This window comes from Pelodiscus sinensis, chromosome 3, assembly GCF_049634645.1.
Source record: "Pelodiscus sinensis isolate JC-2024 chromosome 3, ASM4963464v1, whole genome shotgun sequence".
NCBI classification, from domain to species: domain Eukaryota; kingdom Metazoa; phylum Chordata; order Testudines; family Trionychidae; genus Pelodiscus; species Pelodiscus sinensis.
Genome location: NC_134713.1, coordinates 197,942,640 through 197,970,609, shown reverse-complemented (window position 1 = coordinate 197,970,609; position 27,970 = coordinate 197,942,640). Strand labels below are relative to the sequence as shown.

General features: G+C 45.7%; 1 protein-coding gene across 3 annotated transcripts in view; it reads right to left on the bottom strand.

Moving 5' to 3' along the window:
• The window catches only part of MRPS5 (mitochondrial ribosomal protein S5), a 94,071-nt gene that overhangs the window by 43,211 nt on the left and 22,890 nt on the right, over positions 1 to 27,970 (bottom strand). For all 3 annotated transcript variants that reach the window (XM_075925829.1, XM_075925830.1, XM_075925831.1), the window contains exons 3-5: positions 18,722 to 18,847; positions 17,515 to 17,748; positions 9,924 to 9,958 (exon numbers count right to left, since the gene is read on the bottom strand). In XM_075925829.1, the coding sequence (XP_075781944.1) occupies positions 9,924 to 9,958; positions 17,515 to 17,748; positions 18,722 to 18,847 (395 nt within the window). The remainder of the gene's footprint in view (positions 1 to 9,923; positions 9,959 to 17,514; positions 17,749 to 18,721; positions 18,848 to 27,970) is intronic.

Here is a 27,970-nt window from a genome sequence, read left to right as displayed (position 1 = left end):
CAAAGGAAAAGAGGACATGAAAGTATTAAGTTAAAGGGAACTTCTGCTCATCCCCTTTCCATGGGGGAAAACAGATGGAACTTAACTGTCTAGCGATTATTGTAACCCAGAAAAACAAGTCTGAAATTTGCACTGAGTGGTGTAAAATATGACTTAACGTGCAGAATGACAACATCTGGTATATGATTTATTGATTATATCACTGTCTATGGTGAACCCTCAGTTAGTTTACTCACAACAACAAAGATGAAATATCTTTAGAAAACAAATTCTGCAAAACTTCACCAGGGCTAAGTGAATTAAAACTCAGCGAAGCAACTCTTTGGACACACATCATCTATCTAAATAAAGCAAAAACCTATTTTGTGTAAGCCTACAAAACACCACAACACTTTAATCAATCAAGGCATTCCAAGTCAGTCGCGTAGGCTGACAATCTGAGCCAACGAAACATTTGTGAACTTTTATACATACACAGGCTTTTTTTTTCCTAGTGAAGAAAGAGGAATGGAACAATTCTAGGATCATTTCACCACCTAGCAGGAAACGTTTGTTAATGTTTCCATAGGAGAAACCCCTGTCCGGAGTTGAGACGCAGCTACTCAAGTTCATCGGAGGTGCAAATCAATGCTAAAATGTTTCCAGCTCTGGGGTTGTGGATTTTTAAATTTATTCCCTTGAAACAGAAGAAGAAGAATAGCCTAGTGGCTTATTACCAGGGCTCGACAAACCGTGGTAAAATCCACTCACCAGCCCCGCATTGCACATGCGCCAGCCCCGCACTGCGCACGTGTGCGCCGCCGGTGAATTGGGCAACCAGCTGAAATCTACTCGCCATAGGTGAGTAGATACACTGATTTGTCGAGCCCTGCTTATTACTATAGCGCATATGAGCCCTGGCCAGAATCCAGGACCACATCACAACAGGTGCTGCACAAACGGAACAAAAGAATAGTCCCTACCACAAAAAGAGAATCAGACTCATAGAACACTGGAACTGGAAGGGACCCCGAGACATCACCAAGTCCAGACCCTTGTCCTCATGGCAGGGCCAAGCACCGTCTACATCATCCCTGACAAGTGTCTATCTAACCTGCTCTTAAATATCTCCAGAGATGGGGATTCCACAACCCTCCTAGGCAACTTATTCCAGTGTTTAACCACCCTGACAGGTAGGAAGTTTTTCCTAATGTCCAACCTAAACCTCCCTTGCTGCAGTTTAAGGCCATTGCTTCTTGTTCTATCCTCAGAGGCCCCGGAGATGCTCTCATGTCCCCTCTCAGTCTTCTCTTTTCCAAACTAAGCAAGCCCAATTCCTCCAGTCTTCCCTCATAGGTCATGTTCCCTAGACCTTTAATCATTTTTGGTGCTCTTCTCTGGATCTTCTCCAATTTCTTCACATCTTTCTTGAAATGTGGTGCCCAGAACTGGACACAATACTCTGAGGCCTAACCAGCGCAGAGTGGTAGAAGAATGACTTCTTGTGTCTTGCTCACAACACTTGTGTTAATGTATCCCAGAATCAGGTTTGCTTTTTGCTACAACGTCACACTATTGTCTCATATTTTGCTTGTGATCCACTATGACCCCTAGATCCTTTTCTGCCATGCTCCTTCCTAGACAGTCGCTTCCCATCCTGTATGTGTGAAACTGATTGTTCCTTCCTAAGTGGAGCACTTTGCATTTGTCCTTATTCAACTTCATCCTGTTTACCTCAGATTATTTCTCCAGTTTGTCCAGATCATTTTGAATTATGACCCTATCCTCCAAAGCAGTTGCAACCCCTCCCAGCTTGGTAACATCTCCGAACTTAATAAGCATCCTCTCTGTGCCAAGATCTAAATTGCTGATGAAGATATTGAACAGAACTGGTCCTAAAACAGATCCCTGCAAAACCCCACTTGTTATGCCCTTCCAGAATGACTGAACCATTAATAACTACTCTCTGGGAACGGTTATCCAGCCAGTTCTGCTCCCACCTTATAGTAGCCCCATCTAAGTTGTATTTACCTAGTTTATTGACAAGGTCATACGAGAGTGTGTCAGATGCCTTACTGAAGTCTAACTTTAAAGTCTCAGAGCTCACACTAACTAGAAGAGAGGACAGATGGACACAGAGTAGGGAATACAAGTGAACCAGGAGACAATATCAAGTCAGGATTCTTAAGGCTATTCCCATCTCTGCCACCTACTCAATGGTGGTACAGAACAGTTACCTACATTTTCAGAAGTGGCCTCTGATTTTTGGATGTCCAACTTAGGCTGGCTTTTCAGATGTGCAGACCTTCATAAGTCCAACTGAAGGGAAGCTGTGTACCCCGCATGTCTGAAAAAACAGGTCCCAGGACCCCCCGGAGACCTCCCACGGGAGCAGAGGAAGGGTCCAATAGCTGGGGAAGTGACAGCAATAACACAGATAGCAGGCCACTGTCCCACAGGATTATCCTTTCAGCCAGGACAGGAGGAGGAGGGGGAATTAAGTGCAAAGAGCAGTGGCCAATTTAGCAGAGGGCAACAAGGACCATCAGATGGCTGGTCAGGAGTACAGCTGCCAGTGAACCTCAGTTAGCTGCACATTTTGGTGACGCAGGGACTAGTACAACGGGGAATTGCTTTTGTCCCTTTCTTTGCAGAGAGCTAAAACAGGTTGTAGGGCTGCTTGAAAGAGCATTTTAATTGGGACTGCTATACTGGTGTATCATTTTCAGATTAACCATCAGTGATCTGCTAGTGTGTTAACTCAGACATAGTTATCAGTCTACCTCCCCTGCCTCTTTCAATCACACAGGACATCTCTGTCAATTGCCAAGGTAGTTTTAAAATGCTATTTCAATATTAGCAAAAAAAATTGGTTCCCCCCCACCCCAACCTGTCTACCCAATGCATTTTAATGGAGTCAGGAGAACTTCCTATTTTCACCTCAAATCTCCCTCTCTACCTTTCAAATGCCAATGAATTCCAAATTCAACATTTCTGTATGGAAAAAATATATCACAAGATGGGCCAGTGCCATTGTAACCAAGAGGCAACCGGGTACAGATTTAGAAGAGGTGACACAAGGGGACAAGACAGGGAGGCAAGAGGCAGCTAAAAACAAAGACAGAAAATTGCCTCTTGCACCCATGGATGACAGCCCTGGTACGACAGCCAGTATTTGAAACTTCTGCTTCCAGGATGTTTTTTTCAACCACTAGATAAATACAAACAACGTTTGGAAATCTTCATAAAGGTATCATTAAGACATTTTGCATTCCCTATCTCAGTGGTTCTTAAACCAGAGGTATGTGTACTACTGGGGATGCCCAAAGGTCTTCCATGGGGTACATCAACTCATCTAGACCTCTGCCTAATTTTACAACAGGATACACAAGAAGCACTAGTGAAGTCAGTACACACTGACATTTCGTACAATGACTCTCTATACTATACACTGAAATGTAAGTAAAACACTTTTATTCCAGTGGATCTATTTTATAATTCTATCGTACGAAAAAGGGAAAATAAGCTATTTTCAGTAATAGTGCACAGTGAGACTTTCATATTTTTAGGTCTGATTTTGTAAACAAGCAGTTTTTAAGCGAGGTGAAACTTGGGGGTACGCAAGACAAATCAGCTGCCTGAAAGGGGTCCATCAATAGTCTGGAAAGGACCAAGGTGAGGGGCTTGATGGGGCCACGACAGCGCAGCCAGCCCTGACGCTGCTGTCATGAGAATCCCTGTTGGCACTGGCAATGTGATGCACCTGAAGAGGAAGAGCTTCTATTTCAAAGAACTTACAACTGAGTTACAGAACACAGCAGTCAGGCCGCCGTGGGAACAGCGGAGGCAGGGAGACTGTATCTTCCAAGGCGCTGGGTTTATTTATACACTTGTCGCCAGCCTGCTGCAGCTGTTTTTGTTTGGAGAGAGACATATGTGACATCAGGGTGGTAGCTCCAGCATGGAAAAATGCCCAGAAGGAGCAGGAAAGGAAACAAATAGGGCATGGAGAACAGTGCCCTATCTGCCAGTGTCGAGCGTTCAGGACACGATGGAAGCTCCCGAAGAAAGCATTCTGCACGGAGATCTAGTAGCTACCTGAACTGTGGGGCTGACTTACCTGCTCCAACACTACACTACCCATCTGTGCAACATGGGCTCACATGCACAGGCCTGCACATTTATTACCCAGATACACTTTTTTCATGATAATGGGTGCAGCTGAATCAATGTTATCTGAGCTGGCTGTGTGTTGAGAAATGGATGCACTTCCTTGGAAGTTTAAGCTTGCACTGGGGCACCTGCCTCTTTCTTTAAAGGCAGTGTTAAGAGAAAACAAAAAAAGCTATCACACTGGGCAGTCTTAGTTTCTGCTGCTGCCAGTCTGGGTACTGGGTTACTGTTTTTAGGAACCGGTTAGACAGCCATCAGGGATGGCATACTGCCTGAGCACAGGGCCTGCAAGGGCTCTTCCAGCCCCATGGTGCTTCGGTTCTATTAAAGCACTGTTTCAATGGTGCTCACAGGAAATAGCTAACGCTTTTATTTGATTGGCTGCAGTGGCCCCATGAGGGTTCCGAATCTGCTGACTCTCAGCTTTTATTAAAAAATATTAATAGGGTTTCTGGTCCTAATGGTTGTGAAGATGACTTCCCAGGGTGAACAGGGTTTACACCAATCCAGCCTGATGCAAGAAACCATGTGAAGCACTCTGTCACCCCGTCCATCTTCCTGGGACATTAACTACAAAGCCCAATGAAGACACGGATGTGGACATTTAACTATTTCATGGCTGATCACGTTAGCATATAGAGAGGGAAGAGTGCAGGGGGAAGCGGTAGCCACTGTTCAGGGGAAAGCGCAGAGAGAGATGGGCTAAGACACAAAAGGCAGAAACGCAATGATGGTCCTAAAAGCAAACCTCCTTTCCCGCTGAACACAACAAGACGCTTCGTAAGTCAATGGTTAGTTATGGTATAAGCAGAATACTGCTACAGGCTGAACCTCTCTACCCCTGGGGACCTGAGCGGTGCCAAACCAGAGAGTCTGCCGAACCCCAGGAGAACAATATTGTCCAGCAGCATCACCAGCACTTCCGCTGATTCCCGGGCTCTGAGAAAACATTCATGGGTAAGTTAGAGCTAAACAACAGCACAGAGCCGGGACTGGGGGCTGCCAACAAACTTTATGGGACTGCGGGAAACTTGGTCCCCCCCATGATAAGTGGCCATCCGGCCATCGCTAAAATCATGCCGGACCACGGATATTGCTGGACTAGAGGTTCAACTTGTATTTCCCAGGCCCGAGAGCTCTCAAAGTGCTACCCACGGTGAGAATCACTCCCCTTCACCCTTACAGATTTGGAAAGTGAGGCCCAGGGTGGGAATGTGACTCATCGAAGCAGGCCAGTGGCACAGCCAGGACGAAAGCCCAGGTACAAGGCTGGACTCCATACTTGATCTTTGTGCACCTCTCGCAAAGACTTTAAGGAGACCTGCTGTGGTTTAAAGGGAGCGTAATGTCCTAAGCTTTCCCCAGCTCTCGAAACGGGGTTAGAAATAGAGCTAGATGTATTCTGCATTAACTAATGGAGCTGCTGGATACTAACAGCGGGGGAATAGTGGCACTCGGAGAGACGCAGGCTTTTCATTGGGCTGACAGTTTAAGAGGCCAATTCACAACTCTATAGTTAAAGTCTCAGCTGCAGGAACTCCTATGTACTTAACTGGCCAGAAGTCAGTGAAGCACCAACCTGCCTTTTAGGACATTATACTCCCCTTAATTCACAGCAAGTGTCTCTGAAGTCTTTGGGAGATTTGCACAAAGATCAAGTGTGGAATCTGGCCCTTGTATTCAGGTCTATTGCTGGAAGATGCATCAGGAGAACCTTTAGCCTGGAGCCAGGGATAAAATACTGAACGCATGCTACGTACATATCACCAGGGCTCGACAAACTATAATCTACTCACCCTTGGCAAGTAGATTACAACCTGGAAGAGCCGGGTTCGGGCGATCTGCGCATGCACAGAGTGCCGGACAGCGTGGCTGGCAAGCAGGGCTTGCCACGGTTCAGCAAGCCCTGCGTATCACTATATTATTCATATCCCAAAGCTGGGCTAGTCACATTCTGCAGGGCCCAGCCAGCATCACAGAATCTCCCTGGCTGGTTTTGCACCGCTTTCTGCTGCTGCCTGCAGCCACCTGCCTTCAAACAGCATCACCCCACTCTGTGGAGACCTCTTCACCATACACGGAGATCACACTATTCACTATTTCACCGACAGGGCTGTGAGATCCCGTCACCATACACGGAGATCACACTGTTCACTATTTCACTGACAGGGGATGGGCTGTGAGATCCCGTCACCATACACGGAGATCACACTGTTCACTATTTCAGGGAGAGGGGATGGTACCAAAGACTGCTATTCCTTCCCTGGTAAATTTCTCAGTTACATTGATCTGATCCGTCTTCCCATTGGGCATTTATTTGTCTGGATTCTTTACCCTCCAAGTAGGGAGCCACTCCCACAGGACAAAGAGAAGGCTTTCCATAGGGTGCACCACAGTGTGTGAGCGAGTTCCTATGGCATTTGCAATCACATACAGAATTCCAACGGTAGTGAAGAGGACTTATCTGTAATTCAAAATCAAAGATTCATGCATGAGTACGGCTCCTGTTGCAGGCCAGTCGGCTTCCATTATTCACCTCTGTTCTAAGGAGCATATAATTGAGGTGTAACCACCAAGTTAGCTTGGGGCTGAAGCTACCGTGTTAATAAGCACTTTTATACCTTTTAAAAATACCAGCTGAACATTTGCTTGAAAGCGGCAGCAGAAAGTTTATGCTCTCGCAAGCGTGCACCTTTTCAAACACAAGATTTTAGAGGCCACCATGGTGGTTTATGCCTTTGGCGTACCTTTTCCTTTCCCAGTTTCCAGCTGGAAACTCCCTCTGAAGAATTCCCTGTGCAGCCCTATGAAAGGGTGACTTGCACAGCTCACTGCTTGGAAAAAGCTGCTCGGAGCAGGCATTCCATGTGGCCCCAAGGCTGGCTCACAAGTCTCTGAATGTGACCCCAAACCTCTGGTCTCCTGGAAGCTGCCGCAAGCAGCAAATTACTGACCTTTCCCTCCATACCCGGGAGGGGGAAGCAGAATGATTTTGGAAAGGAAACATTGGGCCAAGACTTTCACAAGCGATCAGGGATCGTGTGAGCCAAGTGTCTGGCTGCCCACCTTGAGGTCAGCTCCAGAGGCAGCGGGCTCATGACCTCTGCAGGGCTCAGACACTCAGGGCATAGCTGTCCAATGGCTACTGAGATCTGAAGGAGGCTGAAGGGGCCAGGCTGCTACCACTGCCCAAGCCTCACTGCATCAGGGGAGAAAGGGTGGAGCCTGCTCTTGGGGGGAGGGGGGGGGGGGTTAAAACCAGTTGCTTCCAATCTGAAAGACACAATATTTCCCACTGTTCACATGCAAGTGAGTCAGACATCGACTTTGTTCCATATCTAAGAAGATCACTACATATGGCCTAGGCAATGTCATTGTTTCCATAGCAACTAAAGCACGGTGAATGAAACAGAGAGCGATTAATATAAGAGGAGGCATAAACATGATATGGGATGGCATGTGCTGGGCAGCGGTAAGTGTTAACTATTTTGGGCTGAATTACATAATTCATTAATAACGCCACCATTGATAAATAATGGGGTCAGTCCAGACCTGTGCAATAAAACCTTTATATCCTCCCACCACAGTCTCCAGTTCTGTCGTTTTTTTTCGAATTGAAATTAAGTTTTAAATCTTTTAAAATAACTTTCTCCTACCAGTTCCCTAAAGCCATGGCTGGTGAGGAACTTACATGAACAACACTTAGTAACTAATACCACTTCTCATTACTTCCTCACTTGGCACCCAAGGATCACAATGAACTTTACCAAGGTTAACTAACTAAAAGTCTTACAACAGCCAACAACATTTTCCATAGAAATACACACAGAAAAGCAGACAACAAGCAACTAAACAATCGTGCAGGTGAATTCTTCGCTACAGGTCATAATTACAGACAACGCATGTAACTTCTGTCGTCAATAACATTCAGAATCATTGCTCTATTGCAATGGTGGGCAAGCAACAGACTGAAGGCAGGATCCAGATCACCATGGTTAACTCCTGGCAGGCCATCGCCACTGTATTCACCTGCAATCCACTTCCTGCAGCTCCCATTGGCTAGGAATGGTGATCCGTGGCCAACCAGAGCTGCCATCACCTCTGTACCGGCAGAGGTAAATAAAGCAGTAGCAGCCTGCCAGGGCTTAACCATGGCAACAGCCACGGCCACTGTCTTATTGCCCGCTTCTGCTCTACCTCTACAGGCAAAAAACCAAAACCAAAACCCACCCATGTGATGTCGTGTAGAAGTCTAAAAAACGCATTTATACTTTGTGTAGTTCCCTGATCTGCAACATTTGACTGTATTACTGTTCTTGTTTGTATCTTCCTCTCAAGTGTTAAAGTGCTGTGGTGTGAACTCAACAAATAAAAACTTTAGTTTTTGGATCATACTTGGATCACAATTTTTTATAAAGTAATCTGAATTCAACTGCCATGCTAACATTCACCATCATCAAAAATGTCGAAGGCAACTGGGAACATTTTCGTAGCATTTGCTAAGTACTTATGATATACAGCATGCACTGTAACGTAGCAACTCTTACAGAAGTCCAAGCTTGTAGAAAAGGAGCAACCAATCAGGAAACCGAAAAAGATGCACAATAATTCCAAAATATTTAACCATGACTAAAGATTGAGAGATAGGTCTGAGGGAATCTACAGAGTATAGCCAGTGTTGTAGCTTGCTTATCAAGAGGAGGAGATAAAAAGACCAGTGAAAGTAAACAGAGTTCGTTAACAACACCTTTTCCTCAATAGTTGAAAAGGTGCTAAAATTATATCCAACTAGAGAATACATGCTAATCTCTATGATTACGGCTGCAGTATTATCAGCCTTCAGATTGTAGTTACCAACACCACCTTCATCAAATTTCACATGCTTGGGTTTATACCAGATGAGAGTATCCCCTAGTACATGGGTTCCCAAATTGGGGGGGTGCGAGGCAACCCAGCCCCCCCCCCCCCAAGTTTTGCTGCTATTTTTGTTTTTCAGCCCCAGTCAGTTTTTTTTTTGCTCAACTATGGGGGGGTGAGGGGGGGGGGGTGAGAAAGGGACGTGAGGGTTTCTCAAAAATCAAAAAGGGGGCGTTTGGGAGATGTTTGGGAACCACTGCCCTAATAGGTCTGAAGCACCTAAGGTAAGGCATTTGTGAGATGAAAAAAGAAAAAACAAAACCCACAACTTTGGGGGGTTTGTTTGGTTTTAAAAAGAGGGAGAGGAACAACCATGCACACCTCCTGTAATTGACTTGTCTTTCTGCTTCTTCACACATGGAGCTCTAGTATTCCCCAGGGGCTCTCCAACTTCATTGCTCCGCACCCCCCCTTCTGATAAAGTACTACAAGACCCCGGGGGCGGGAGGGAGTGGGAGTGACCTGCAGTTTGAGAACCACTGGTATTTGCTATAATGAAGCTTTGTTTTGTAGTAGGAGATAATAAGAGGACGAGTTCTGTCCTCAAACAACTTAGTTTTTCCTTAAGCTAAAGCATGCACAAGCTTTATCATCAAACATTTGTCTTTTCAATGTCATACAAAGCTGCCTCTGAACTAGATACTATCTGTGTAGCATAGAAGATCAAACATCAGTTAAAAGACCGGCAGATTTTATTGTGCATATGAAACAGAAGATTGTTTCATACTTCCCTTGCTCAAGCTAGCTCCCATCACAATAAAGTGGATTTATCAGAGGCCAATAATTAAAGTGCAGGATTTAAACATTATTTATTTCTTAAAATGTAAATCCTTGAAGATTTTTACAACGCTTACCTCAATTACCCGGGAGTCGAAGTCTTCGTAAGTTTCTATTGGAAAAAAAAGAAACAGAAGTACTTATTTGCTCCTAATTATCAATACAGCATACAACACTAAGATGACCTAGGATGACAGGTGGTAATTGATAACCCCTGTAGGATGCAGACTCTGTAGGTATGGCTTGCAACTGATATACACTAAATTAAAGTGCATTGCTGGTTTTCTTTATGGTGGTCTGCAAAGATAATTTAAAGTATCACAATTATTTGGAAACCTATGCTCCCTACATTCAAATTAAGCCAGGCATTCAGCACGTTTATAGGGTAACATGGACCTTTACTTTTCTAGGGTACACACATTTCAGATAACACACTTGCCACCCAACCTCACTGGAAAAAGCTTAACAAGACAAGATCAATCCCAAAAAGTGTTCCCCATTTGCTTACAATATTGCACAATTCTGTAAATTGCTTAAATATTCTTATGTTATCTCCCCTTGGGTATGATGAAATACACAGGTTTGGAACTACGCAGTATGAAAAACAACATGGAACTTGGCTTGTCAGTAAGGTTCTGATGGATCATGTCAGAAGCAAAGCGCATACCGCAGTATCATACACAGCAGAAGATCGGGATGGCACGGTGAATCTAAACTTCACTGAGTTGCAGTGAAAATGAGACAGAGGTGCTATAAAGATACTAACCACTGATCTCATTCCAGTTACTTGGGGCACTCAGAATACATTTCTACACTGAGAAGAGCAGCTTCTTCCTGCAGGGCATGGAAGCTCTATTGTTGCACAAAGATGTCAGTACAGAATACATTTCTCCACTGAAGTCAGTGGTGCATTGGAACTACGGTGACAACTACCTACAATGCTGCTACATATTTCAGCTTCAAATGTCAGCAGTAAGCTTCTTTATTTTTATTTTTGTAAAAGCATGGAAAATTCTAATTCTAAATTATCCTGAAAAATTAAAATGAGAGTTAGTTGACTCTGAATTGTGAAAGTAAAAAACATATTCCACACTCCTCCATACTTGTAACAACTCAATAGTTAAAGAGATTTGGTTCCAACTTAACTTATCCTCTACACCTGTGGTCACCAACCAGTAGATCGCGAGCTACCGGTAGATCTCAGGGGCTCTAAGAGTAGCTCTTGAGCCCTCTCTGCTCTCGAGGTCCCTTCCAGTCCTATGATTCTATGATCATCTGTACACATTTGAGAGTGTCTGTCTGTCCAAGAACTCCTAAACAGCAAGAGCTAGGGTCCCCAAATCCCGTATACAGCTTCCTCTTACCATAACTTAAAGCAAGGTCAAGGGTTGGTTGTGTCAGGAAAATAGGATGTGGCTGGAATGGAATTGCTTCTCATAAAACCAAACAGAAAAGAGACAATCACCTAGCATGTGAAAGGGGGTGGCTGGGGTGCCCCCTCCCTCCAGCAAGTTACGGAATCTGGATTGGATAAATGGACTATAACAGAGGTCTCCAACTTTTTTACACCCAAGATCTCTTCTTAAATCTCAGAACAGGCGAAGCTCTACTGCCCCGCCCCTTCCTTGAAGCCCCGCCCTTTCTAGTCTCCTCCTGTCCATCACTTGCTAGCCTGAGTCCTTACTTACACACTCTGATAAACAGTTTATTTTTAAATTATGTGATATATAAAATTAAAATCACGTGTTTATAGTTATGAAATAAATGGTCTGTTTATTATTTATGCTATTTAAATCTAAAATGAAGCATTTATAATTATACATTTTGTGGGGACAGAGTTCTGCGGCTGGGGGCAGGGGAGAGGGAACAGGGTTCTGCAGCAGGGGACAGAGCATTCTGTGGCTGGGGACAGGGGAGTGGGGACGTCATTCTGTGGCTGGGGTCAGGGAAGTGGGGTGCCAGTGGAGGCAGAGAGTCCCCTGCATCTGCCTCCTACCAGGATTCGCCTCCTCCCTCCCTGAGAGAAACCAGCATGTGCCTGCCCCGGGGCCGACCCTCCCCGCCCCGAGCAGGGAAGCCTCACGCGCGCATGCCCCAGGGCCGACTCCCCCAGCGCAGGGAAGCCCCGCGCGTGCCTGCCCCAGGGCCGACCCCCCCGCACATGCCTCCCCCGGGACTGACTCACCCCTCCTCTGCAGTGCAGGGAGCCGATGCTCCCTCCCACAGTACACCTGGCAGAGCAGCTAGCACACTTCCGGAATCGTCGGAAGTGGCGCTAAGCTGCGGGACTTCTGTCCATTCCTGGGAAGCTGACACTACCTCCATTTTCACTTGAGGTAGGTAGTGGGGCTTCTCGGGGGTGGGAAGGAAATGGGGGCGGGGTGGACAGGACACCTCGCGATCGACTGGTCGAGGCCTCGACCTGTTGGTGACCACAGGACTATAAGGTGGATAGAAAGCTGGCTAGATTGTCGGGCCCAACGGGTAGTGAACATTGGCTTGATGTCTCATTGGCGGTCGGTTTCAAGTGGAGTGCTCCAAGGCTGTTCTCAGTAGTGATGGATGGCAGAAGAAGGAGCAATGGCCTCAAGTTGCAGTGGGGGAGGTCTAGGTTGGATATTAGCAAAAACTATTTCCCTAGGAAGGGGTGAAGTCTCCATCCCTAGAGGTGTTTAAGTCTCGGCTTGACAAAGCCCTGGCTGGGCTGATTGAGTTGGGGGGTTGGTCCTGCCTTGGGCAGGGGGCTGGACTTGATGCCTCCTGGGGTCTCTGCCAGCCCTGCGATTCGATGAGTGCTCAAGCCCCGAGCTGTTCTTTCGCACGGTGACACTGCTGGCTGTTCCCCTTCGTCAGGGAGCAAGGGGAAAGTGCAGTTTGCTGCATCCCTCACTCTGGCTGGGGAGATGAACCTGGACTTACTCCAACTAGGAGACACGCCCCCCCCACAGCTGTGCTCGCTGGAGCTGCATCGGCCATGGAGAGGCGCCTTTCACTTGGCTCCAAACCACTGCAAAGAGAGAGGGCTGGGGTTGTCCTCTGTCCCTGGAGCAGCCTGAATACTGAACCGCTCATCTCCAGCCCCATTTCAGAGAAATGAGTCAAATGAAGAAAAACAAACATTGAGTTGAGGCCCAAGCAACGCTGGGTAAATCCTCTAGTAATAAACATATAACCAAAACCATAGCAAATCACACACCTCTAAGAATATATCTATCATAGAATCATAGGACTGGAAGGGACCTCGAGAGGTCATCGAGTCCAGCCCCCCGCCCTCAAGGCAGGACCAAGCTCCGTCTACACCATCCCTGACAGATGTCTATCTAACCTGTTCTGAAATATCTCCAGAGAGGGAGATTCCACCACCTCCCTTGGCAATTTATTCCAATATTTGACCACCCTGACAGTTAGGAATTTTTTCCTAATGTCCAATCTAAACCTCCCCTGCTGCACTTTAAGCCCATTACTCCTTGTCCTGTCCTCAGAAACCAAGAGGAACAAATTTTCTCCTTCTTCCTTGTGACACCCTTTTAGATATTTGAAAACCGCTATCATGTCCCCCCTTAATCTTCTTTTTTCCAAACTAAACAAGCCCAGTTCATGAAGCCTGGCTTCATAGGTCATGTTCTCTAGACCTTTAATCATTCTTGTCGCTCTTCTCTGCACCCTTTCCAATTTCTCCACATCTATCTATAGGTGAGCAGGCTAGCCCTATAGGCTACACTGTAACTGTCCCGTGAGATGAGCTAGGTGTATGCCAATTCCACTGTAAGTGTGTGCGCACCCTGTGTACACATCTCAGGCCAATGGATGCTGCTCGTGAAAATCTCTAGATTCAGGTGCATGCTGATCTCATCCACAGAATTCTCACTGGGACCAGCACTCCAAGAATTCTATTTCCTTCAGGGATGTGTTCAGATCTCAGGTCTGAACGCCCCTTTTGCTTAGGGGGTGATGAAGTAATGGGAATAGAAGCCTTTTCCCGGAGGGTTAGGGGAGTTTGGACCTTCCTCTATGGTCCCTGCTAGAAGGAAGACCCACAATCATCTCTGGCAGGGTGCTGTGTACAAAAACTGATTTTCTTGGGAGGCTCTGCCTGTGTGACGGCCCTGCTTCACCACTCGTTCTCACGCTTTTTAAACAGGGCTTGCCACTTCTCCAGATGCGACAGCTGTCACTGATGTTTCAAGCAGGATGACTAGCACAGGCTTTGAGCAGATCCTGCAGAACTTAAACGCCAGTGAGCAAGATATTGCTCCCTCCCAATACCAAGAAAAAAGGGTCAAAAGAGAAAATAAGGACACCTACCCCTAAATCTATCAACATGAACTGACACTAACTATGCCCGGCCCACTGCTAGTTTACAGCTGTGCAGAAAGAAGAGTGAGGGAAGCAGCTGATTCACTCCAGCCTGGATTTGCTCTGGCGTTAAACAGGAGCTGTGATGGGTGGCTCCACTCTTATACTAGCGTGCAGAGGTACACGGCAGCAGAGGAGCTTGACCCACCTTCACAGACATTGCTGAGGAAAGATAAATCTCTGACATCTGTGCCTGGCTGTGCACACAACAACAGTGGAACTGACAAGTGAAACAGTTAGAAGAAGTGCGGCACAGAAAGGTTAAGTGATTTACCCAAAAGCTGGAAACAGAATCTAGGTACATCATGAATCCCAGTCAACCTGTGGAACTCCTTGCCAGAGGATGCGGTGAAGGCTAGGACTTTAACAGGGTTCAAACAAGAGCTAGATAGATTCACGGAGGTTAGGTCCATTGATGGCTATTAGCCAGGATGGGTAGGAATGGTCTCCCTAGCCTGTTTCTCTGGAGGTGGGTGACAGGGGAGGGATCATGTGAGGATTACCTGTTGTGTTCCCTCCCTCTGGGCTCCTGGTATTGGCCACTGTTGGCAGACAGGACACTGGGCTGGATGGACCTTTGGTCTGACCCTGTCTGGCCGTTCTTATGTTCAGTACAGTGCCTTGCTGAAAAGACCAAGCTTCCTCTCTCAATTGCATCTCAAACCCTTGGGGCACCGTTACTCATTTCTTGAGTGAATCACAGCTCGCATTTATTCCGGGACCCAAGTCACACACTATTCTTCTGAGCTCTTCACTGCTGAAGCAGTGCTGGAGGTGGGGGGATAAACACTTGGGCGCAGTATGTTCCAGTGATGATCCATTTGTGTATTTCATCTTTTGCATGCACGAGCTGCCTACTTCCATAAGCATCACTCCGACGACTACCCTGAGTGACCTGAACATACATGCTTTGATTGGAGACTGTCATACCGCTAGAGGAATAATATTTCTATAAATGGCTCCCTTCCATCATGTCTACACTATTAACTAGCATTATTTGAGGCTATTTGGAATGACAGAATATTAGACAATTTACAATGATTCAAGCAAACAACCATGAGACTTATAGGATACAGATTTCTATATAACTACAGGAAAAAAAACCCTTGTCATTTCAAATCAACCATAATATCTTCGTTCAGTACTTTAAAGGGTATTCAATTTAAAGGGCTTCCTGAAACATTTCTTTGAGCGGGAGACCTGGGGCTGGCCTGGCCTCAGCCCTGCCCGAGGGCTGGGGGTAGGATGGGACCCAGGATTGGCTCAGACTTGAGTCGGCCCGGCCTCTCCCAGTGGATGGGGGGGGGGGGGGGGGGGGGGGGGGGGGGGGGGGGGGGGGGGGGAAGAGAGCCAGGCCTGGCATGGCCTTGGCCCTGCCCAATGGTGGGGAGGCAGGGGAGAAGCGGGAGAGAGGGCTGGTCCAGCCCCAGTGGCTAGGGGGAAGTCCAGGCTGCCTACCCCCACGGAGCGCAGCTCCTAGTTTAAATAAAAAATGTGTTTTGGATATTTTAAAAAAAATCACATTTCTGTCTGTAAAACACTGTTCCTTCTGTAGTAACAACCAACACTTATAACTACAACTCAAAGTTTGTGGGGGAAAAATCCCCTTTCCTTTCTCAGTTTATTTTGTGCACTTGACAGCACTTTGTCTGTAGCAAAGTGCCTTTGTTCCCTCTTTCCTTCAATCTTTCACTCAAATTTCTCCCAATAAGAACATCTGTGTGTGTTTAAAGTGTAGGACTAGAAGGCAGCAGATTACTGGCTCTCTGCTCTACTGCAGATTTCATGAACAGTTTGTCTAATTCTCCTTCCCAATTCTTTAATTAACGGATTAGCGCGCACGCGCGCGCGTGTGTGTGTGTGTGTGAATTCTCTTTAGTGAAGATGCACCTTTGACTTAAAGTAGAACTGAAGAAAATTACAGCATCTCTTTCAGTGCTTTCTAGGAATTCACAGAGTAGAATGAGTTCTGTATCCAACTCAGAACAAAAAAAGGCCTAGAGAGACTGGAAAGTAGGCACATGAGATTCACTTTATAAACATGCAGGGTAATGTGTCTGGGAAAATTAATCGGAAGACAGAGATTCCCATTGTATAGTTTCTGTAGGCTTCAGAAATGATTATAAATAATTTCAACACTTGGAGGAAACCCAAGAGCAGTGATGCTGAAAGAGATTTAAGGACGGCAGCGGGCATTAAAATTACACTGTCAGTTGCAGGTAAGTCTGGACAGACAGACACAGAGAATTTATGGTTCCAGTTTCCATGACTTTGGTGCAAACGCACCCTTGGAACTTTGCATGGCATTCCATGCAGCATATTATGTGAAAATATTGGCACACTGTAGGGAATTTATATAAAACAAATACTAAGCCCCCCCAAAACTGATTGGGGATAGGGACTGAATATAAGAAAACCTCAACACGTATAATTTGGTAAGGACTCCCTGTGTTCTGCAGCCATTAAATCTGCCACAGAAGCCATCCTTTGCAGCAGAAATAGGCTCCAGAAGCCAGACTTTGTTTAGGAAAAGAAATTATGCTCGTATGGCTCTGAAATAAACTTTCCAAACATCAAGCTTAATTGGCTGAATTACATCTGAGTCTGCAGACAGCTTGAAACAATCCTGCTGAGAAATGTGAACTATCCGGTAAACCGCAGTGAAATAGCACCAGAAAAACCCAACCATGACAATATAAATGTCAAAATTAACTGTTTCACAGGCATTACTCTGCTGACTGCTACTTGTTTTCACATTTGTTGATAACTTTTTTGTTTTAAATGAAGCTGCCACAGACTTTCTAGTCACCACAAAAGACTGTTGCAGAGAACCCAGGGCACAGAATTTAGGCTCACCTTGCCATGAAGGGTCTTGAGTCTGTGTAAGAGATTTAAATATGCAAGTCTTATACTTATCTCCTATAACTTGTATTTCTAATGAGACATGTTATTTGCCGCTCTTTCCTTGTTTTTGCAACACATGAAATATTTATTTCTGTTACTAAGCTAAAGGGAACACTACAAATATGGCTACATCTTGTATTGAGGGCTGCAGACGTCAGGCCTACACAAAGCAGCTTCACATTTACAGACTAACAGGCTAAACTGAGAAGCAGTCAATCAGTGCTGAACATTAATATAATAATTGTCAGTCTAGTTCAGATGACGAACTCTTTAGTTTACATACCGACCAGATAGTGTTCTTTGAGTTCCTAGAATAGAATGCGTATAATGAAAAGTCCGACACTGGGAAAGCATGGACTCCTCCCCCCAGCCTCTCTCTCAGAAAGAAATTACATTCACTCTTCTTACCTCCATTGGGACCTGGGTCAGGTGGTCCCAGACTGATGCCTCCCCAAGAATTTCCAGTCCAGCCTCTCTCTCTCTTCACCTTTGTTTTTCTTCTCTTCTCCCACTCATCCCTCTTCCGGATAATTTCAGACTGTACCTTCTCCTGCTCCTCTTTGTCGCGCTGACTTATTGTCTGGACTGCTCCACTTTTCAGCAGAGGCGCATTGAGGCCAGGCCAAAGGAAACCAGAACGTCCTGAAGAAATACAACACGTGAGAAGATTGCCCAACACTGAATGGGAAATTGAAGGTTAAAACTCAGCAGTGCACAAGGTGAATCTAATAAAACAGAGGTTTGAAATGGTCACTTTTATTGCTTCCCACAAGACAGAATTGGTCCCAAAAGCTGGAGCTATGTGAAATGAAGTATCATCACCACAAGCACCTACTGTAAAGAAGAGAGGTTCATCTAACTCTGGCATGACTGCGCAGAAATTATGCTCTTGTGCTCACTGCACTGTGTACAGGCACTACCAATAGAGCTGCCACATGTCCGTTTTGTGAGTAAACACCAGACTGAAAGGAACAGTGGTAGCTCTGGTCAGCACTGCAGACTGAGCCACTAAAGTCCACTTGGTGGCATCCCCAGGCTATGACAGGCTCTGTGCCTGCTCTGGCTCCCCATGGTTCCTGGAAGCAGCCAGCATGTCTGGCTCCTATATCCAGGGCCAGACTCCGGGGCTCTATTCGTTGCCCCTGCCTGGAGCACCAGCTCTGCAGCTCTCATTGGCTGGGAGCCATGGCCAATGGGAGCTGCAGGCATGGAGCCTGTGGGCACGGGCAATGCGCAGAGGCCAGAGTTATGTTGGCGGCTTCTGGGAGCAGGCTGAGCCTGCACTCCCTAACACACCTCAACTCTCTGCCCCAGCCCGGAGTCCCCTCCTGCATCCAAGTTCCCTTCCAGAGCCTGCAATCATTCCTCATCCATCCTAAATCGCTGCCCTGAGCCCCCCAGAGCAATGGAGGGAAGGGGGGTGGAGTGAGTGGGAGTGGAGCCACAAAAAGGAGCAGGACAGATGCGGGGCCTCAGGAACGGGCAGAGCAGAGGGCAATGCAAGGGTTTCGGTTTTGTGCGTTTAGGAAGCTGGGAACCCTAATTCCAAACCCAAAAACACTATGAACCGTAAGAACAACTTATTTACTAGTCCTGTGGTTACTTATGCATTTACCTTCACCAATGATCTGGCCTCTATTGAGATCCCTTTTAAACTTTTTCTTGGTTCGCTTTCCTCTTCCCTTCCTTGCTCCAGCACCAGACTCTGCCAAAACTCCTTTCCACAGCTCATCAGCTGTCACTGTAAAGAGATGGCTTTTGTAAGAGTGGTACCACAACAGTTAATACTGGTAACATTACTGACCAAAAGAAGACACTAACCCTTAGCTGCTCTGTTCTGGGAATTCATAACAACTCTCCCCTTCATTAATGCCAAATTAGAAAGCATGTATCTGCTCTCTGTTGCTCTCTCCACATACCCCATCTCTCTTTGGTCCTGTGTACATTGGGTCTCAAAGCAAATGAATCAACTGTTTAAACCCTGTTCAAAACAACAGTGGTTCCTAACGTGGTGAGCACTGGCACGGCAGAGGAGGCAAAACCACATAAATACGGTGGCAAAGGAAGTACCCAGGTGAGCACATGCTTTAAAACAGGGTTACTCAACCTGTGGCCTGTGGGCCGCATGCAGCCCGCCGCGCAGTCCGGATTTACGCGGGGCCCAGCACGCGGCCCGCCGCGCAGTCCGGAGTTACGCGGGGCCCAGCACGCGGCCCGCCGCGCAGTCCGGAGTTACGCGGGGCCCAGCACGCGGCCCGCCGCGCAGTCCGGATTTACGCGGGGCCCAGCACGCGGCCCGCCGCGCAGTCCGGATTTACGCGGGGCCCAGCACGCGGCCCGCCGCGCAGTCCGGATTTACGCAGGGCCCAGCACGCGGCCCGCCGCGCAGTCCGGATTTACGCAGGGCCCAGCACGCGGCCCGCCGCGCAGTCCGGATTTACGCGGGGCTCAGCACGCGGCCCGCCGCGCAGTCCGGATTTACGCAGGGCTCAGCACGCGGCCCGCCGCGCAGTCCGGATTTACGCAGGGCTCAGCACGCGGCCCGCCGCGCAGTCCGGATTTACGCAGGGCTCAGCACGCGGCCCGCCGCGCAGTCCGGATTTACGCAGGGCTCAGTATGCGGCCCGCCGCTGGGAGCCAAAGCAAAAAAGAGTCAATAGGATGGTCTTCTGTTGATAAGCATTTTACTAGTTAAATTCCTGGACTGTCATTGCTCATGAAAGGTGTTGTCACATGGGTGGAAATCGGGTAAATATTGCATTTTATTAATAGCAGCAGAACTGACTTACATGGGGCCTGCGTGTTGTGTAGTCCTGCCTTAATCTTTGTATTCATACCTGTCACTGTGAAAAGCTACTTGCATATATTTGCATATCTATTTGCATGTATATACAACCACACTTAAGTTGCAGCCCTTGGCACGTTCTGTACCATTATGGCCCCCGGAGCTTCGAAAGCTGAGCAGCCCTGGTTTAAAATCTATTTTGAATGCTGCCGTTAAACACACACTGCTCCTAGCCAGTGTGGACAGTGTAATGGACGAGTGGCCTTGGTGCACCAGACAGAACAAAACAAGATCATTCATCAGCCACTGAGAGTGGCACTAACAGGAACTGCCTTCTGTGGCAGAGAGCACCGCGGTGCCAGCTGGCAAAGGGCTCACTGCTTTGTAACAGTAACTCCTAACAGGACACATCAAATTACTACACCTAGCAGACTGTTGCCATGGGACTGATCACTACACTGCGTCACGTGAGAGCTCTCCTGGTAGCTTGGGGCATACTGCTCCTCTCAAGCACGGTTCGAGACATACGGATGATGTTTAAGGAGCTGGATATATGAACTGAAAATACATTTTCAAGTCTGTGTCCAAGGAAGAGTCAACTAACAGGTTTCTGCAAGACAAAGGCTGGACAGTCAGCTATCTGTGCAAGTCGAGTCCCATAAGCTAGAATAACAGAAGCCCAGCTTGCATCCAAAGAGAACATATGGAGGAAAAAAATCAACATGGAGTCAGCACATCAGGGAATAAACCACAGGGGGTTTGACTCTGAGGACAAACAATGACTTTGGGGAGTTACAGTATGTAGATAGGGATGCTAGCAAGGCTGCAAAAGGGTTAGTTAGTTATTTGTGGTTTTATGTAGCTCAGTTTTTAAATTTGCCACCTTGAGATAGCAGACTGCCTCGAGTCACAGGCTTTGGAAGGGGAGGAAGATTAGAATGCAAATTACTGCTGACACCAAGCTATTATCTAAGACCGGTTTTCTGCAAACATCACCACAATTTTTAAATCCAATCTCTCTCAGCCTACCAAGAGTAAAGGCACAGTTTAGCTCATTCGGAAAGGGAGAGCCCCAGCTCCCCCAAAGCAGAAACAAAGAAGATGAATTGGGGATGTGGAAGGAATCACACGTGTATCAATATTAGTGTTTGTGATGTAAAATCCCATTTTGTTAGTTAACTGGTTAACCATTTATGTGTAACTGATTAGCCGATTAAACAGGGAATAAGTATCCCCCACCCCCACGGGCAGGGGCTGTTCTGGCCAGACTGTGCTGGTGTGCTGGGCCAGGTCTGCTGCGGATGGGGGCTGGAACATCCCCCACCTGTAGCAGGCCCTGCTCCAGCCCCTATCGACTAACCATTCACACCCCTAATTAGTGCTGGGGAAAGGAGGAGTTAATTTCATACAATGATTAAATATTGTTTAATAGGCTGAAATTTTTCCACTTAAAAACAAATTTTGCTGAATACTGCCTGATGCCCAAAGAGTCACTTACCAGATTTTAACAGCAGGGATTCAAAGAACTAACATTAGTGGTACATTTTACAAAAGGTTAGTGAACATGCCATGATAAAGTGTGTTTTATCCCAGCACCGTAATGCTTGCTAGTGCCATGGTAGTTAATCTGTATCATCTATACGATCTTTACAGAGACTCTATAATAAATGTGGATTTCTAGGCCAACCGTATCACCTTCAGCTGAGAATATATTTTATGGACAAATTTATGTTAGTGTACAAATATGTTAACTCTTGTAAAACACACAAACACCCCCATGTATTTTTTTCATTTCAAATACGTTGCCCCCTCAAGCAAATAAAGAGAAAAACAATTACTGAAGTTATGACATGGCAGATTTAGAGCAGCGATGGGCAACCTAGGTTAGTGAGCGGGCTGCAGGAGGGGCCCTTTCACTCAGTGGGCCTCAAGATTATCGGAACCAAGATGGTCTCCTGGTCTAGGGCAGTTGTGCTCACAGCGCTTGTGTCCCTAGAATGTGCAGGGGTGCTGACTGAACTGTCGCCGCGCTCTGACTGGATGCTGATGGACTGCGTGGCCCTTACAGTCAACATTGTGTGCAATCAGCACATGCCCTTGCTTGAAGTGTGTGTCACTTTAGTAACACTGGTAGGAAAAACCCACACAGACAGGAACCAGCAGAATGTGGCAACACTGTGAGAGTCCAGTGGCAAACAAGATCTCTAGTGGGCTGCACACAGAACCCCATGGGCCACAGGCTGCTCACCATTGCTTTTAGAGGCAAGGGGTTGCTTGCACGATCTGTAATGCGAGAGAGACTCTTTAGGTAATTGATACTGATTTACTCTAAGTCCAGATGTATAGCATCAAAGACAAGACAGAGCTTTTTCAAAGGCTGGCCCCATCACAACAAAGTATCTAATACAGGAGGCCCTCGACTTGCGATGCGATTGGTTCCAGAGGACGTAAGTTGGGGGTTTCCAGCCCCTTCTGCACTTACAACCATTTTTGTAAGTGCGGGGGGTCGGAACCTGGGCGGTCGCATCTTGGGGGCCTCCTGTATTTAAATCAGAAATGAAAAGCTCTCTGTCATGGCATCCCCACGGGTGGTAGCAAATGCAGTGAAATCATGTTACCGAAAAAACCAACCAAACCAACAAGGGTGCTGAAAAGATTATTATATTTGCTAGAAAAGGCAAAAGCAAAAGTCGAAAGGAAATCAAAACAGAGCTAACGAAATCCACCCCAATAACGTAGCCAATTTCTCATTTGATTTTTCACTTAGCCAGAGCATGCACTCCCACACAAAAATCAGAGTAAGAAATGCAGTATTTTCCATTAGTAGCAAAAGCATTGCTAGATGTGGTGTTCCCACAAGCAGCAATAAGGTTTTTTATCAGACTACGGTGTGCAGAGAACACTGCTATAAAACTTAACTCCAGAAAGGCACAGATGAAAAAACACTTGACTTTGGAATGTTTAGTCTGAATTTAACAGCTTTAAATTCATATAAATGTTGCACTGACATGCATGTTTAAAAAAATTAAAAGAAAACTTCCATAAAAAAAACAATTTTAAGGTACAAACGACCCTTTCCCGCTCTTTATTGTAACAGCTTTTAAAAACTTTTTCAGCTGACATGAATTTGCCAGCAATTGTAAACAGGACCCTACCAAATTCACACGGTCATAAGATTTTTAAAATTGTGAATTTCATTTTTTCAGCTATTTAAATATGAAATGTCACAGTGCTGCAATTGTCAGAACCTTGAGTCAAAAAGGAGATGAGGAGGGAATTGCAAGATTATTGTATGCGAGGCGGCAGTACTGCTACCCTTACTTCTATGGTGCTGCTGCTGGCAGTGATGCTGCCTTCAGAGCTGGGTGGCCAGAAGCCAGAGTGGCCAAAAGCAGTGCAGAAGAAAAGATGGCATGGGAAGGTCATGCTTACTTCTGGGCCGCTGGCCCCTCTATAAATACCATCACTCTTTAGCCACCCAGCTCTGAAGGGAGGAGTGTAGGAATAAGGGAAGTGTGGCATGGTATTGCCACCCTTACCTCTACACTAGCGCTGGCAAAGCACTACCTGCATTTCTAGGTGCCTGGCTAGAAATCCCCACTCTCTGGCCACCCAGCGCTGAAGGCAGGGTGAAAAGCAAAGGCGACAATACAGCCATGCCTCCTACAACTCCCTTTTGGGTCAGGAGGCCCAATCTGAGAAATGCTGGTCTCCCCCTGAACTTTGTCTAAGGTGAAAGCAAACAAGGGACCAGAGTTCATGGCCTCTGATACATTTTTTATGGTAAAGAATTTGATAGGAGCTGCAATCATTGGCCCTCTGGCCATGCAGGTAAATACAGCAGTGGGTGTTCCCCAGGAGCTAACTCTGGTGGACCAGATCTGGCCTGCAAGCTGGTATTTGCCCACCTCTCAGCTAATCACTCACCTGAAGCCCCACTCCCCTCAGCACTGCAGATGGCTAAGTACCATTTTCAGACTGACACAGGCTCTCAGGAATCTAAGCCTAAGTCACTGAAGTCACTTTTGAAAATGGAAGTTGGACACGTGAACCACTTCAGGTTTGCAATGTTGAGCAAATGTAGCATGCCTTTCTAATCCAGACCTTTGCTTCTGTGCTTCCGGTCCCCATTCCCACTCAGGACTGCCCTTAAAATGTGCATTTGTAAAGCATTTTGATTTCTCTGGATAAAAGGTGCTAGGTAAATGCAAAGTATTCTACAGATCATCTGGCACAGAACCAAATCCTACATCTCTCAACTGAATAGACAAGAACAATTCTGAAGCAAATGGCTTAAGTGTGATTTTCAAATTGCATGTGAAATGCTTATTTGCAAGCAAATACTCATTAGAACAGCTGGAGGAAGTTTTATCATTTATCACTAAATGTCTGACCACAGAACAGAAGCCTACCATTAAAAATAGATAAAGATGTGGATTGATTCTATTTCCCTCCATAATCCCGGGGTAATAACCCAAAATTGTCTGCAGAATTCTCTGTGCAGATTTGAAGAAGGATAAGCAGAGGTCTACCCTTTAGAGGATTTTCAAAAACTTAGCCAGCTGCATTCATAACATCAACTCCTCTGAATTGGTTTAGTCCCAAAAGCAGCATTAAGTAGATATCTTCCGAACTAGACTCTTACAAAGTAGCAATCTAATTGTGAAGCACACTCAGTGTTTAAATATGCTTGTGGAAATCTTTAAAATACTTGAGCAGATTGAGAGGTGCCCTGAAGATAGGCTAGTTGGAGAGCAATGCACTTGCCTGCAGCAGCAGTTCCTATGCCTCTCCAAACATCCTCTACCCCCAAGTGGCTCCCTTCTATACAGGCCCAAGATTAGGGGTGTGATGTCAGGGCACATATGTATAATTGTGAGTAACAACCAGAGACAAAATGCAGTTGGAGAAGACCTCAGTAAACATTTGGGAACCACTGACAGTTTCTTAGATAGAAATTGTTATAAAATGCTAAGTTTATAAAAAAAAAAAAAAAGTCGCACACATCCCACGCTCAAAAAGGCCTTGTTCCTTTTTTACTGGTGACTCCACTCTCAACCCCTGAAGATCTTATTGCTTCTCTTTGGAGATTCCTGAAGAACTCATATCTGGCCATCTCTCCTACTGTCTGTTCTATAGGCATTCTAGACAGCATGCTACCAAATCACTCCAAAATTGTGCTAAGAAACAGCTTGGGTTTTGCTGAGGATTTACTTAAGCTTCTGGACATTCAGGGAGTTTGAATAAGTTGAGGATTACTCAGGGGCTGAAGGAGGAAAGAACAGAAGCCTTCTAGGGATCGATGGAGTGGAAATGTAAGGAGCATTAAGAATCCCAGATACGGAATGAAACTTCCATGTGTTCAAGGTTTGCACATTGCAGCCTAAAAGTTAGTGGCAGACTTCTTCCCTTAAACACCAGAGCTGTGTCTAGACTGGCAAGTTTTTCCGCAAAATCATTTGATTTTGCGGAAAAACTTGCCAGCTGTCTACACTGGCTGCTTGAATTTCCGGAAAAGCAACTGACGATCGCATGTAAGATCGTCAGTGATTTTCCGGAAATACTATGCTGCTCCCATTTGGGCAAAAGTCTTTTTCCAGTGTAAACAACACAGTAGTGTTTTCCGCAAAAAAGCCCCGATCGCGAAAATGGCGATCGGGGCTTTTTTTGAGGAAAACCGCGTCTAGATTGGCCACTGATGCTTTTCCGCAAAAAGTGCTTTTGCGGAAAAGCATCCTGCCAATCTAGACGTGCTTTTCCGAAAATGCTTTTAACGGAAAACTTTTCCGTTAAAAGCATTTTCGGAAATTCATGCCAGTGTAGATGTAGCCCAGGTGTTCATCCAGCACTACGTGGATTTCCAGGACAATTCTAAAACTGAATAGACAATAACTGTGTATGGCAACGAACTATTGATATTGCTGCTGATTTATTTGTCAGCACAGTGGGAGTGGAGGCCCACATCAAATTTCAGACCCCAAAAGAGCTATGGAAGTGCTGGAACAGTATTTAAATAGCATTCTTTAACTTCGCTTCAGGACTCTCTGCCACACTGACCTCAAGGGGGGAGGTCTGTATGCACACAGGTCTTTGCAGGGGTAAGACACTAGCTTTTACTCGCCAGTGTCACACTGAGCAGCTCCTAATGTTTGTCTGCTTTCATTCACTGCTACCCAGGAGGACCAGTGGGATGACAATGCCTGCGCCTTCTCCTTTGCAGACACAGACGATAGCTTGCTAATAAAGCGAACCCTGATTGCCTACAACTCAGTGGGAACAGTTTCCCATAGGTAATGTAGAAACAGTGATCAGCTAGATTTGTACAGAGTGCATCTATTGTAGACACATCAGCAACCATACCTACGCTGTGGCTATTCAGTGTCTCAATAAGAAATCCACTTATTTGTAAGTGACATCACTAAAGTTTTGTAAACAGGCAGGTTTATCATTTGGCTCCATGAGACCTGATCAGGATGCAGAGAAGGCAAAGTTTGTCCATCTGAGAAGCCATTGGCAATTTCCTGATACCCAGAAGCTACTTCCTACTTACAACTGTGCTGTTTGATGGGCTCCTGGAGAGGACTTTAGAGCTGGAAAAAGCTATCCTGAAAGATGCTTTCCTGCTCCTGCATGTAGCACAATGAATAATCTTGCTCCACTGTAGATGAACAAGACTTAGCCCTTCCATAGTATGTTCCATCTGAGGATTTCAAAACTCAATATATACATTAAAGGTTCAGTGATTTGCCCAAAGGGAATTCAGTATGAAGAGACTGAATTCTTAACCTAAAAATGTAAAGACTGAAAGCATGATCCAAACCCTGAGCAAATCCAACCACAAGCTTATCTGGCTATATGCTAACTCTTGTCACTTTAATAACAAATGAAAACTGCTATGAATACTTTACTTTGTCAAACAATGGAAAAATGTTTTTACTTCTGAATAGCAGCTTAAAATAGAAAATGGGATCCTGAACTTCACTAATGGATGCTGTACTCGTGCTACAGCACTTCAAAGGTCATGCCAGTTGACCTCATTATAAAAAAAGATGGTTAAAACTTTCCAATGTTAAAGAGTTTTTTAAAAAAAAAGGGTGACAAGGAAGTGACCTTTGACACCAATAAGGAGATTTGGGCACTGAGCATTATTCAGGTTTGCAAAGCGGGTCCTTTTCCTTAAAAAAAAAAATCTGAAGCACACAGAACTGTTAACACAAAGTTAGTCTGCATGGGTAAAAATCAGACAGGAAGTTCAGGGCTCCAACACAGTGTAATTAACTCAGCTATAAACATGTAATTTTCTATTCCTGCTTTTCTGATTAGACATACAGGTTTTAGTCAGTATTTATAACAAAGCATGCAGGTTGTTCAACATCACTGTAGAAATTTAACATTGGTTTTTCCTGGTTTTAGAGCTCTTCAGCATTGAACAAATGTAGGTATTTATATTATAACCACCCATAAAAGTAGTCAATCCCTGTCTCTCTTCCCATTGGAACAATTTATGTCCATCTGGAGTAGACATGCTCTTATCTCAAAAGATCTTTCCCCTTTTAACATGGAAAGGAACAGTTACTATTCCCACAGATTCTATTTCTTACGTTGGGTAGACACGCATGAAAGAATTAGCCCATTGAAAGTTCATCTGGACCATCGGTTCCTAAAGTGGGGGGTGCATACACACACCCCGGGAGGCATGAAGACAATCCAAGGGGGAGTGCAAGGCTGAGAAATTTTCATAACGAATTGTTTTTAATCAGCGTAAAAAAAAATTAATTTTCAAATTTCATACCACGAAATGCAAATATGTGTGTGTGTGTGTGTGTGTGTGTGTGTGTGTTTTTGCCTTTTGATGTGTAGGGGTACCGGTTTGGTCGGTGGGGAGGCCGAAGAACGATGTAGAATGTGATTAAACTTTTTCGAACTTTCTAACATGTTCGCAGGAGCGTTTGGGACTGCTCTATTGTGGGAGTAGGTAGCCAGTCTTGCACGATGACTGGTGATGGGGTATATATAAGGCAGCATGCATCAGTACATAACAGTAGTAGTAAATAAACACTCGCGATAACTTATCAAAAT